The 14,023-nt window shown below is 44.2% G+C and overlaps 1 protein-coding gene across 1 annotated transcript; it reads right to left on the reverse strand.

The window, feature by feature from the left end:
* Window positions 1-1,496: 1,496 nt before the first annotated feature.
* Window positions 1,497-11,440, reverse strand: trmt6 (tRNA methyltransferase 6 non-catalytic subunit). The gene is made up of 11 exons (XM_080854537.1): window positions 11,217-11,440; window positions 10,692-10,822; window positions 10,035-10,150; window positions 9,823-9,914; window positions 9,530-9,613; window positions 8,327-8,451; window positions 6,911-7,230; window positions 6,670-6,755; window positions 3,218-3,320; window positions 2,304-2,390; window positions 1,497-1,976 (listed from the first exon to the last, which is right to left on the reverse strand). Exons 1-11 carry the CDS (start codon window positions 11,324-11,326, stop codon window positions 1,788-1,790), a joined length of 1,443 nt encoding a protein of 480 aa, XP_080710663.1. The 5' UTR covers window positions 11,327-11,440; the 3' UTR covers window positions 1,497-1,787.
* Between the last annotated feature and the right edge of the window lie 2,583 nt (window positions 11,441-14,023).

The raw sequence follows: 14,023 nt of genomic DNA on the forward strand, positions 1-14,023 counted from the left end.
CTCTGTAGGAGAGAGAGCTGGCTAACCTGACGTTCCTTTGCCCCTCTGTAGGAGAGAGAGCTGGCTAACCTGACATTCCTTTGCCCCTCTGTTCCTTTGCCCCTCTGTAGGAGAGAGAGCTGGCTAACCTGACATTCCTTTGCCCCTCTGTAGGAGAGAGAGCTGGCTAACCTGACATTCCTTTGCCCCTCTGTAGGAGAGAGAGCTGGCTAACCTGACATTCCTTTGCCCCTCTGTAGGAGAGAAAGCTGGCTAACCTGACATTCCTTTGCCCCTCTGTTCCTTTGCCCCTCTGTAGGAGAGAGAGCTGGCTAACCTGACATTCATTTGCCCCTCTGTAGGAGAGAGAGCTGGCTAACCTGACATTCCTTTGCCCCTCTGTTCCTTTGCCCCTCTGTAGGAGAGAGAGCTGGCTAACCTGACATTCCTTTGCCCCTCTGTAGGAGAGAGAGCTGGCTAACCTGGCTGCTATGGACCTGGAGGTGCAGCAAATCGCCAGCAAGATCCACAACGGCCAGAAGAAATGAACAGGGGTCAGGCTTCCAGATATAACCTTCCATCTCCATGATGATCGTAACCTTGACTAGTGTTTTGAACAAGTAAATAGTGAAACAGTGACGATTTCTACATGCAGTCTCTTTCGCTCAGTGTTCAGTTTCTTGTCGACGTGTGGGTGACAGTCTGGAACGTGAAGTGCCTCCGTTTCTGTGCTTTGGGAGAAGCCTCAGTCGCTTCCTCACTTCGAGAAAAGCTGCTGTCGCTTCCATGCTTCAGTGGTGCCAGCTTGCTCTGAAACTTACTAACCTGGCCGTACAACACTGTGTTTCTTACGTACTCGTCTTCTACTCATTCGTTTCCTCAGTAGTGTCCGGTGATCAGTGATGGGAACCAGTATATTAGATGAACCTCTGTCTGCCAGTTAACCTCCTTATTTATGTCAAGTTCAACGAAAAAAAGAAAACTATAAAATAATAACACACCACCTTTATAATGCCTCTACCATGTCAACCTTTGTGTGCTGTGAAACTTTTTTGATGTTTGAGAAACCTTTAAAGTTTAAATAGCATGGGAATGACTTTCAGTGATGACTACTACAGTCTGGTTATGAATTCTGGATTATGTTGTGTAATGTTTGTTGGTTTGTTTCGGAGTCTGCATTTGATGAAATAAAGTGAATTATTCTGGGACTAAATTCCAACAGCAAGACTTTTCATTTCTACTGCTGTATGGATCCCCACTTTACCCGAGTTCCTAAAGGGCCATCTGTTATCTGCTAGACAAGTGCTATACAAAATAAAAGAAGGAGTGCGTTTATTGTATAATATGTATTTGAAATACATTTCATATTTTTAGAAGCACACTGTAACATAGTCTAACAAAATATATAAACTAGCTAATTGTGGACGCAAGAGAATCAAACGAATGGCAGCTCCAAATAGAGAAGGTGGAAAATGACTAGTTTTTTGTTTTAATAATCTGTTTTATTCAAAGTCCTGTACAAGCAAGGCAGCGCACCCAGTGGGTGAACCAAAACAAGCAAGTAGTTCAGCTTCAGCTTCAGGGCACTTCCTGTCTACCAAACATGAAGTCCTCAATCCACACGCCGCAGTGCACTGTGGGAGACGAAATAAGAAAAATAAAATAAAAGCACTCTCCGCAGGAAAGGCCCGTGGCATTAAAAAATAAACAGAGGTGATGCGTCCCATCCTGGTCCCGCTCCTTTGGTAGGAAGGGGACCGCCAGACTAGAGGTGCTTGAGAACATATCTGTCCAATGAGATTGCGGCGCTAGGCGGGGTTGTTGGTGGTGCTCTCGCTGTCCACTTCCTCCAGGCGGATCCTCTTGGAGGCTGGCTCCTCCTCCTTCACCTGCGTGGCTTTGGCTTTGGCTGTCTCCGTGGCAACAGTGGTCCCTGTGAGAATATAGCCCCCTCCACCACTCATGAGGAGGACCGGGTGTGTCCGGTTGGGCAACACCTGCACAGGACAGACAAGGAGAAGTCAGACTGTGTGTGTGTGAGTGTGAGTGTGTGTTGTGTGTAAAATAATTGGAATTTAAGGACATTTCTGATTATTTTTCACAAGAAAGACTATTTGAAAAATTCTTAACTTCAAATCCAAACTCAACTGGTTTTCCTTCTTTTGAACATGTAATTGAATGCAACACACAGGTCCATTTAGAATCATACTACACATTTCCAGTAGCCTATCAGAGCCTAATCCTGGCCTACAGTTTTTGTGCTTTAGAAATAAGAATGAGGTCTTGATTTTAATTGGCTGAGCATGAGTAGGGGGGAAAATCACCTGGTAGTGCCTGAGCCAGCTGTCCGTCAAACGCATGCTGATAGCTCCGCCCTGTTCTCTTAGCTTATTGTAACACTCAATTAAAGGCTGAGAGAGAAAGGGGAGGAAAAAACAAACAAACAAAAAAACAGGTAAACATTATGATTTATAAAACCCAAAGATTAGTCAAAATCTTCCATACCTTTTTTTGTTTTAATCTTCCATACCTTTTTTTGTTTTAAACAAGCCAAACAAATCACTTAGGACACTTAGAATCACATTTCTGAAACTACAGTGCGAATATAAGTCTTTATAGAAAGTGAAAGCTCTGGGCCACGCTTCTGGAATGGTGACAGAGCTCTGGAGCTGGTTCTAGACTTCTGGAGCTGGATCTAGAGTTCTGGAATGGTAACAGAGCTATGGAGCTGGACCTAGACTTCTGGATCTGGATCTAGACTTCTGGAATGGTAACAGAGCTCTGGAGCTGGACCTAGACTTCTGGAATGGTAACAGAGCTCTGGAGCTGGATCTAGACTTCTGGAATGGTAACAGAGCTCTGGAGCTGGATCTAGTGTTCTGGAAGGGTAACAGAGCTCTTGAGCTGGATCTAGACTTCTGGAAGGGTAACAGAGCTCTTGAGCTGGATCTAGACTTCTGGAATGGTAACAGAGCTCTTGAGCTGGATCTAGACTTCTGGAATGGTAACAGAGCTCTTGAGCTGGATCTAGACTTCTGGAATGGTAACAGAGCTCTTGAGCTGGATCTAGACTTCTGGAATGGTAACAGAGCTCTTGAGCTGGATCTAGACTTCTGGAATGGTAACAGAGCTCTGGAGCTGGACCTAGTCCTAGACTTCTGGAGCTGGATTTAGTGTTCTGGAATGGTAACAGAGCTCTGGAGCTGGATCTAAAGTTTTAAAATTCCCCAAGCCATACCTCTCTGTATTGGCAATAGACTACAAATGGCCTGGAAGGGGCCAGGAAGCTCTTCAGACACAGCAGCACTGAGGAGGGGTCGAAGCGGCTCGCAATCACCAGTCTGGAGGGAGAGGAGGAGGGGGTAGGGCGAGGGGGGCAAAAAAGAAAGCATTTATCACAGCAAAAGACCAGAGGACATCCCCACAGCACACACGCCAACGACTAGAGTGCATCAGAACAAACAGGAAGCGCTTCCACAACGGCTTCCCCCAAGCGGCTATCAGAATACTTGCAAAAGACTTTCAGGCTGAAATGCCCCAATCACCTTATCACTTGATCCAGGGGTTCAGACAAAGAGCTGGAGAAATGAACAGAGAGAGCGCAAGAGAGAGAGAGAGCGAGAGAGGACTAGTAGAGAGAGAGAAAGAGCTAGAGAGAACTAGTAGAGAGAGACAGGACGAGTAAAGAGAGAAAGAGCTAGAGAGGACTAGTAGAGAGAGAAAGAGCTAGAGAGGACTAGTAGAGAGAGAGAGATGAATGAAATGCTTAAAAATGCAAGCCACAACCTTTGTTTGGCTATTCAAAAACTGTTCAATTTGGTAATGAGTGTTGGATACTTCCCTGATATCTGGAACGAAGGACTCATTACACCCCTTTTCAAAAGTGGAGATAAATTCGACCCAAATAATTACCGGGGCATCTGCGTTAATAGTAATCTGGGGAAGTTATTTTGTAAAATTTTAAACAATAGAATAATAAACTTCCTTATTGAGCATGATGCCCTGAGTAAAAGTCAAATAGGTTTCCTACCAAAGAATAGAACATCTGATCATATGTTCACCCTACACACCTTAATAGATAAATATGTAAACGAAAAAAAAGCTAAAATATTTGCTTGCTTTGTAGATTTTCAGAAGGCCTTTGACTCTATATGGCATGAGGGCCTATTCTGTAAACTGATTGAAACAGGTGTAGGGGGGAAAACATACAACATCATAAAAACAATGTACGCAAATAACAAATGTGCAATTAAAATAGGAAACAAACAAACTAAATTCTTCACTCAAGAACGGGGTGTGAGACAGGGCTGCCCTCTATCACCGACGCTCTTCAATATATATATTAATGAATTGGCAAAAAGACTTGAGCAGTCAGCAGCTCCTGGCCTCATATTAAATGACTCTGAAATCAAATGTCTTCTCTTTGCGGACGATTTGGTTCTGCTGTCCCCAACAGAAGAGGGTCTACAGCAGAGCCTAAATGTCCTGCACAAGTTCTGTCAGACCTGGGCTCTGACTATTAACCCACAAAAAACAAAAACACTAACCTTCCAGAAAAAAATCAGAAATCAGGGAAAGAAATTCACCCTTGGTACATATGAAATCGAAAATGTAAAAAGTTACACCTACCTTGGACTGAGAATGAGTTCTACTGGAAATTTCAGCTTGGCCGTGAGTGATTTGAAAGAGAAAGCAAGAAGAGCTTTCTATGCCATCAAAAAATCTATTCAATTTGACATACCCATTCGGATCTGGCTCAAAATATTCCAAACAATTATTGAACCAATCGCATTATACGGCAGTGAAGTATGGGGTCCTCCTATGCACAATGGATTTGAAAAATGGGACAAACACCCAATCGAAACCCTGCATGCAGAGTTCTGTAAAAGTATACTCAAAGTACAGAGGAACACACCCAACAATGCATGCAGGGCTGAATTGGGCCAATACCCTTTATTAATTAAAATAGAAAAAAGAGCCATCAAATTCTTTGAACACCTCAAAAGGAGCGACCCCAACTCTTATTGTTACAAAGCCCTAAAAAGCCAAATGATGAGTGCAAAAACAAGCCCCCTCATCCAGCTAGTCCTGAGACTCACATGTACTAATAGTACAAATAACCAAACTAATAGTCAGCCTCAGGACCTCGCCACCCTTTCTCAAACAATTCGGCCTAACCAAATTATCAATGCAGAAAAACTAAATTACTTATCATACTGGACTGAAACAACAAAAAGACAAAATAAACTTCAATGTTATTTGGCCCTAAACAGAGAGTATACTGTGGCAAACTACCTATTCACAGTCACTGACACCAGGCAGAGAAAAACCTTGACCAGGTACAGGCTTAGTAACCACAGTCTGGCCATCGAAAAGGGCAGACACAGGCAAACCTGGCTGCCCAGAGAGGACAGGCTGTGTACCAACTGCACCCAAGGTGTAATTGAAACAGAGCTTCACTTCCTGGCAGAATGCTGCAAATGGAAAGACATAAGGGACCAATTCTTCCCTAAATTCAGAGCCATGCACCCAGACCCTCAGAACCTTGACCCAGGTCTGAGGGTGTTATTGGGAGAGGAAGAGAGGAGCACAAGAGTGGCAGCAAAATATATAGATGCTTGCCATAGAAAAAGAGAAGAGTCACTTCATCAGTAAACCACACACACGGATACATTCCCCCACACACACTTACATGCACTCACATCCACACATGCACACACACACACTGCCGTTACAAAATTATGTTTTATTTTCTACTTGTTCTATTATATTATTATATGTATTACAAGAATGCTTTGGCAATGCAAATTGTGTTTTTTTTGTCATGCCAATAAAGCTGAATTGAAATTGAGAGAGGACGAGTAGAGAGAGAGAGGACGAGTAGAGAGAGAGAAAGAGCTACAGAGGACTAGTAGAGAGAGAGAGAGGACGAGTAGAGAGAGAAAGAGCTAGAGAGGACTAGTAGAGAGTTAGGACGAATAGAAAGCTAGAGAGGATAAGTAGAGAGAGAGAGAGGACGAGTAGAGAGAGAGAGGACGAGTAGAGAGAGAAAGAGCTAGAGAGGACTAGTAGAGAGAGAGAGAGGACGAGTAGAGAGAGAGAGGACGAGTAGAGAGAGAGAAAGAGCTAGAGAGGACTAGTAGAGAGAGAGAGAGGACGAGTAGAGAGAGAGAGGACGAGTAGAGAGAGAGAAAGAGCTAGAGAGGACTAGTAGAGAGAGAGAGGACGAGTAGAGAGAGAGAAAGAGCTACAGAGGACTAGTAGAGAGAGAGAGGGGACGAGTAGAGAGAGAAAGAGCTAGAGAGGACTAGTAGAGAGTTAGGACGAATAGAAAGCTAGAGAGGATGAGTAGAGAGAGAGAGAGAGAGAGAGAGAGAGAGAGGACGAGTAGAGAGAGAGAGCTATAGATGCTGAGTAGAGAGTAGAGAGAGAGAGAGAGAGAGAGAGAGAGAGAGAGAGAGAGAGAGAGAGAAAGAGGATGAGTTGATAGAGAGAGAAAGAGGACAAGTAGAGAGAGAGAGAGAGAGCTATAGATGCTGAGTAGAGAGAGAGAGAGAGAGAGAGAGAGAGAGAGAGAGAGAGAGAGAGAGAGAGCTATAGATGCTGAGTAGAGAGTAGAGTAGAGAGAGAGAGAGAGAGAGAGAGAGCTATAGATGCTGAGTAGATCGAGGGTCATAAAAGAAAACTCACCCATCTGCGTTCCTCCCCTCCAGTAGTGCTGCCGTGGCAACCAGTTTCTTCCTCCTCTCATCATTCTTCACCTTCCTCTCCTGAACCTGGACAACAAACAATCAAACAAACAAATAAACACAACAAACAAATACAAACTGCATTTTTTTTCGCAGTCAAACGCTGCACGCCGGAAATCCGGCACCGTGCCGGAATACTTTAACCCCTGTGTACTGAGTAAGAAGTGGCAGCATCTCTTTACCTTATTCTCTCTGCGCATCTCCTGTCTCGCCTTCTCCTTGGAGTCGTCATCCTCTGCGCCTCCCTCTCTGACCTCCATCTCCTGGGTCTCCTTGGGGGCCTCACCCTGTCCCTCTGCCCTATTGGGGACCTCCTCCTGGGGATCCACCACAGCCTCAGGGCTCTCCTCCTCCGCCTTCAGGTTGCCGGCCAGCAGGGCGTTCACCTTGCAGAGGGGGAACTCGTGCAGCGTCTGGTGGAAGTGCGGGGGGAAGCCGAAGCTCTCCATGCCCGCCCGCGTGGGGCCTCCGCCGGGGAAGAACTGGATCAACGAGCCATAGCCTGGATGGAGGAGAGAGAGAGAGAGAGAGGGAATGAGAGAGAGAGAGAATGAGAGAGAGAGGGGGAATGAGAGAGAGAATGAGAGAGAGAGGGAATGAGGGAGAGAGGGAGTGAGCAAGAGAGAGCGATTGAGAGAAAGGGAGTGAGCAAGAGAGGCAGAGAGAACCAGAGCAAGAGAAAGAAGCAGAAAGGGAGGGAAAGATAGAGGAAGAGAGTTGTGATGGGGAGCAAGCTTCACTGCTCATACTGATGGATTGACCTATCCTGTCAGAACCCGACCATGTTCCCTACCAATGAGTACGCCAGGGCAGGATCCTCCCTACCAATGATGACGCCAGGGCAGGATCCTCCCTACCAATGATGACGCCAGGGCAGGATCCTCCCTACCAATGAGTACGCCAGGGCAGGATCCTCCCTACCAATGAGTACGCCAGGGCAGGATCCTCCCTACCAATGATGACGCCAGGGCAGGATCCTCCCTACCAATGAGGACGCCAGGGCAGGATCCTCCCCAGCACATCCAGAACACCAGGCCAGTGCTTTAGGTTTGCTTGGGGAGGAGCAACTATTTTTACCATCACTGAATATATTTCACTGAGCGGGTGATGAGAGTACAGTCTGCATTCCACCCACCATGCATCTGCCAGTGAGAGGTGAGGGCGTTTAGGAAAGGGGAACATGGCCCAGAGTTCTAGTTCCAGAGTTGCCATGGCAAACACGAGCTGGGGCATAGAGAGTCTCTCTGGGTCTCTCTGCAGAACTGCTCAGGAAGCCTCTCTATGCACACTCCTCCATTATAATCAAATAGACATTTTTGTCAAATTCAGCAATTCAGCAATTTCTACTCTATTGTCTCTTTATCTAACTCTATCTATTGGGGGGTGACAGTGGTACAGGAGGTAGAGAAGTCGTTTAGTAATCAGAAGGTAACTAGTTCGATTCCCTGTCTGTAAATGGGAAACAAACAGTGGAACAGACGGCGTAATACACTATTCCAGCCAATCAACATATGACTTCAGGGGCACTGAAAGGAGGGGTGCATTTGGTCAGTTAAAGGTGAAAGGTCAATCAATTGATCCATAAATCTGATCCATACCTCCCATTCTCTCCATGACTGCGCCCAGCACCAGGCCAGCGCAGGTCTCAAACACCAGGATCTTACTGCCAGCGTGGATGTTGCCCAGGGTCAGCATCTGGGCCAGCGTGTCATAGCGCAGGTGACTGGAGACGAGAAGGACATCACTTTACACCAGAGTTATACAAGGAGGGAGAGAGTACAGGTTACTGGAAATGAGAGGGAACACTTTACACGATGGATGGATGGATGGATGGACAGAGTGAGAGAGAGATACACTGACTGACAGACAAGACAGACAGACACACACACACACATATATATATATATATATATATATATATATATATACACACACACACACACACACACACACACACACACACGTATAGACAGAGAGAGGAAGAATGAGGGGAACCATAAAAGAAAGACATGATTAAAAGAGGATAAATAATCAGACAGACAGATAGACAGGAAGACAGACAGACAGACTGAAGAGGAAGGCGAGAGACAGAGAGAGACTGAAGAGGAAGGCGAGAGACAGAGAGAGACTGAAGAGGAAGGCGAGAGACAGAGAGAGACTGAAGAGGAAGGCGAGAGATTGTAACTTGCTCTAACTGAAGAGGAAGGATATCGACAGAGCAAGAGACAGACTGAAGAGGAAGGCGAGAGACAGAGACAGACTGAAGAGGAAGGCGAGAGACAGAGAGAGACTGAAGAGGAAGGCGAGAGACAGAGCAAGAGACAGACTGAAGAGGAAGGAGACAGACAAAGACAGACTGAAGAGGAAGGCGAGAGACAGACAGACTGAAGAGGAAGGCGAGAGACAGAGCAAGAGACAGACTGAAGAGGAAGGCAAGAGACAGAGCCAGAGACAGACTGAAGAGGAAGGCGAGAGACAGAGACAGACTGAAGAGGAAGGCGAGAAACAGAGAGAGACAGAGACAGACTGAAGAGGAAGGATATAGACAGAGCAAGAGACAGACCGAAGAGGAAGGCGAGAGAGAGTGAGAGATGGAGGAATGAAGAGTAACTGTGCAGGAGACACAAGGGAAAAGAGACAAGAGGTGTACTCCTGAAAAGGACAGGAGAGGTGTACTCCTGAAAAGGACAGGAGAGGTGTACTCCTGAAAAGGACAGGAGAGGTGTACTCCTGAAAAGGACAGGAGAGGTGTACTCCTGAAAAGGACAGGAGAGGTGTACTCTGTGTTCCATTTCACACACCATATTTTGCCAGGTTCTCTGCCGTGGTACATCATAGCCAGTATCCGTGTAGAAGGCTTCAGCACCGTGACACTGCTGTCATACCTGAAAGAACACCCCACATTAGTCACTATAACACACACACACACACTTCAAAACACACACACACATTATGACACTCCAAAAACTGGACAGGTTCCAGTGTAGCAGAGTTGGATAAATGTTTATAATGTCCTGTGGTAACCTGTGGGTCCAACTGCAGTGGTGTGTGTCCCACCATCCACAGAAAAAAAAACGGTCTTTCTTGAACTCACTTCTTCTTTTTCTTCTTGATGTACTTCTCTTGGGCAAACGCTGTCTTGTTCTTAAACGTTGCGCTGTTGTCGATCAGCTGCTGTACAATTTCCTGACGGTGGAAAAGTTGGACATATTAAAACACATGCAGAGACCCTTAAGCCAGGCATACAATCAGTCAGAAGCAAGCACAGCGAAACAGACATGCGTAGTGTGAGCGTTTGACTCCTACCTGGCCTGTCAAGCCCTCCTCTTTTAACGTCTCAATGTCGTCCCTGGTGAGTTTTTGAGATTTGCCATCATCCGAAATATTCCTGTTGTCCGTTCCTACCTCTTTTCCGTCTTTGTCTGCGAGACAGGAGAAAGAAAGTGACGTTAACGGAATCAGTGTCATACTAGACGATGCAAAAAGCAACGTCCACAACTGCGTGGTATGTACTTTTCAAATTGTACTTTTCTAATAATGTTCTATGGAAAGTAGGAGCGCAAGGGGGCTGCTGGGGGATACTCAGACAAGTATATAAAAAACAAATAACACAATTACCCCCACAACCATATCTATTTATTCCACCCTTCCTGTATAACCGTCATACTCATACCATATAGTATTTATTTATTCCTGCTCTTCCTGGACTCACCACTTTGCACTATTGTTTGTATATACTTTTTAAGACTTGGATTGTTGACCATTGCACTGTTGTATTGTATTGTTTTGCACTGCTGTATTGTTTTGCACTGTTGTATTGTTTTGTGTTGTGATGTATATTTGTGTTGTGATGTATATTTGTGTAATATGTGTAAGCACACTGAGAGCCACAGCACCAAGACAAATTCCTTGTTTGTGCAAACTAACTTGGCCAATAAAAGCTGATTCTGATTCTGATATTACCTGAAACGCCGACGACCTGCTTCGCCGCGTGAGGTTTCAGTGCTCCCCCTGGCAGGATTTCGAATGACGTACCGTACAATTCTCCCACGGCTTTGTCGAGAAAGAACCATAGCTTTTCAAAGACGACTTTTCTACAAGACATGTAGAAAGCAGCACAATATGTTTACCGAAAACTGTACAAACAGAATTACTGCAGTGGGTAACATACGTTGTCTGGATAAGGTTATTGGAAATGGGAAACAAAGCTGTAAGGATAGTCTATAGCTAATCCTCAAGAGATGCAAATAAATAGATGACGGTGGAGCTTGCCATCAGATACTTCTCGGATCAATTCGGTGTGCAAGTATTTACAAGTGAATGTGGTACATTATTAACATTAAGTAGCTAACCAGCCAGGTAGCTAATCCGAAAGGCTAACACAGTTGTACTGTGTTTACTTACTGATCTGGATAATCAGAAAGGCGTATAGAAACCTCACACTTGGGGCAATTCTAAGGAAAATATGAATATATCTCGGTAACTGACCTTTTCGCCTGAATCTGTGCAGCTTTGTAAATATCACCTCGCTTCAACACAACGTAATCACCATCACAGATTCTGTACGCAGCATCTTTGTCCTCTCCGTTGTCTGCCATTGCAAGAGGTGACAACAGGAATCTAGCTGGCTAACTAGCCAGAACGTTGTATTACGATGGGTATTTTGGTGTACAACTACTACCAAAAGCGAAAACTCAACGAACAACTAAAGACTTCGGTTGACACCCCCACGTGTAACCACACCGGCGCGGCGCTTCCTAAACGAATAGACAAGACTAATCAAACGCTCTCTTGCATGAGCAGGATTACTAACGGATAACAGAGCGTACGTATCTTCGTCACAAACACTCAGTTGTATCGACCTAATTCTGGGATATTTTGAAACAAACGTTAGAGCATACTGGTTATTATTTGTAATGTGTTGACGTATAGAGATTTTGCTTTTAAGGCTTAGACACTCTAGCGATAGGTGATTAGCTATACTCTCTCCACAGGACTTAGCTCAATGAACATATTTCAGTAAAAAGTTGTCTTATCGCTACAATTTGATTTATGGTAGAATGTACAACATTAAATAAAGCATAGAGTGAGTTACAAGTACACTACGACGCTAACACAATACATGGTCCGCTGAAACTGTAGAAGTCACCAAAGAGACGACCACGAAGGGACTCGAACCCTCAATCTTCTGATTCGAAGTCAGACGCCTTATCCATTAGGCCACGCGGTCATACGAGGTAATGTGTAACCATAGAAATAAGTATTTCATAATTGTTTTGGATACCAGTCGTTGCAAACTCATAGCGTCTGACTCTCCCGGAATTGTAGGTCAATTTCTTTAGCGTATGGTCTGTTATTCTTAAAGTCTGAAAAACTACAAATATTAATGTAGTCGTTTTTATCTGGTAAACAAGAAGCAACTCAGAGTGTAAGGCGACACAGGACACACACACACACACACACACACGCACACACACACACACACGCACACGCAGGCCTGAGGTCACTGTGAATTTCTGCTTTGGATTGCTAAATTGACATTTTTTTTTAAAGCTGTTATTTTAAGGTAAAACTGCTTACTCTAACCCTGAAGTACAATTACTGCATAATGCCACTTTAAGGAAAAACTGTTACATGATGATGTCCCTTTAAAACACGGACATAGGCTACGAGGAAGTTTTTTTGTTTTACTTTCACTTACTCAGCAGCTTCAGAAGGTAGGTCGCCATAACTAGAATGTCGACACTTCATAGTAAATTATTCAACGTTTTTTGATGTCAAATGTTTTCTACTGGATTTCTATTGGGCAGGTGGACTATAAATCGCATTGTCTTCCCTCCAAATATGAATCCATAACAGTTAGTTTGGCATGTAAGCCTATTGTAGTAGCCTACAAGTAGGCCTATTCCTTCTTTAGTCTATAACGCTTTATTAAAGGTAGGCTATGTGACTGTTAAAAGGCACCCAGTGCAACTTTATAGGCTTGAGACTCGAAAAATAAACATTCAATTTCTAGTCTTTTTTACACGTAGTAAGTTTCAATAACTCCATTGCATATCGACATTCAAGGAGCAAAGATGAGACGTCGTTGTGTGGTGAGTACTGAAACTCGTAACCAAACAACAATCGCCGGTGGGGAGAGGCCATTTTTCCATTGACTGGAATCCTGCTTTATTTATTGGTGGCACAAATAAATAAAGATTTGGGGGGAAAATGGCGGCGATTGTTGTTGTTTACGATTTTCTATCAGTTCTCAGCACACAACGACGTCTCATCTTTGAGGCTGGGGTGTCATAATGCAGAACGTGTTAGCGGGTTAGCATGGGGCCCCAAAATGTTGAAGAGAGCACATTCAATCGTGCACAGAAAACTGATGGGATGGTTCATGTTGTGCACTAAAATGACTGCTGTGCTTTTCATTTTATTGATAAGAAGCCTAATGTACTTCTCACCAGTGTTGGGGAGTAGTGAGCTAGATGTAATGAAACTTGTATTTCAACTACATTGTGCAGTAGCTGGTAGTTCAGCTACATTCATATTTGCATAGTATATAGTGGTTCAAGTAGTTAAATGACTTCGATGTATACAACTACTGAAACTACAAACAATATTGTGTCATAAAAGGAAAGGCATGAATTTGTACCATTACTTCTCTACTGAAATTGAATGCCCTTAGACCAGAGCAGGCCAGTAATGCCTTTGTCAGGCAGCCTCCCCCACACACTTGACCTTAGTGTAGTGCCTGTGCAATACTCCCATCAGGGCTCTAGTTTATGGAAGGCTGGTGACATTGTATAAAAAAACCAAAGCTGAAGTTTCTCACACTTTCTCAAGAATAGTGGGATATTTTATTTGTTTGGTTTATGTCTGACCTGTGAACATGTAGGCACATTTTGCAACAAACTCAATTGAGTGGCATTTTCAGCTGGCATGTGACTTTGGATTATTATATTTTGTTATGATTTTCTATCACATGTACATTGCCAATTTGATCTTTTTAGTTTGAACCACTTTTTACCTCCGCCAGGAGGTTATGTTTTCGCCCCTGTATGTTTGTTTGTTTGTTAGCAGGATTACGCAGAAACGCATGGACCAATTTCCATCAAACTTTGTGGGGAGATTGGGTTATATAATGGCAATAATTGATTAGATTTTCAGATGTCAAGGTCAAGGTCAAAAGGCGGAGGTTTGCATTCTCTGAATGCTCCCATTCTTGTTCCAAGTAGTTTCAGTTTACCAAACCAGATTTCTCCCTAGGGTAGCTTTGGTGCAGCTCAACTTATTCTAGCTTAAAA

Source organism: Sprattus sprattus (assembly GCF_963457725.1).
Source record: "Sprattus sprattus genome assembly, chromosome: 16".
NCBI lineage: Eukaryota > Metazoa > Chordata > Actinopteri > Clupeiformes > Clupeidae > Sprattus > Sprattus sprattus.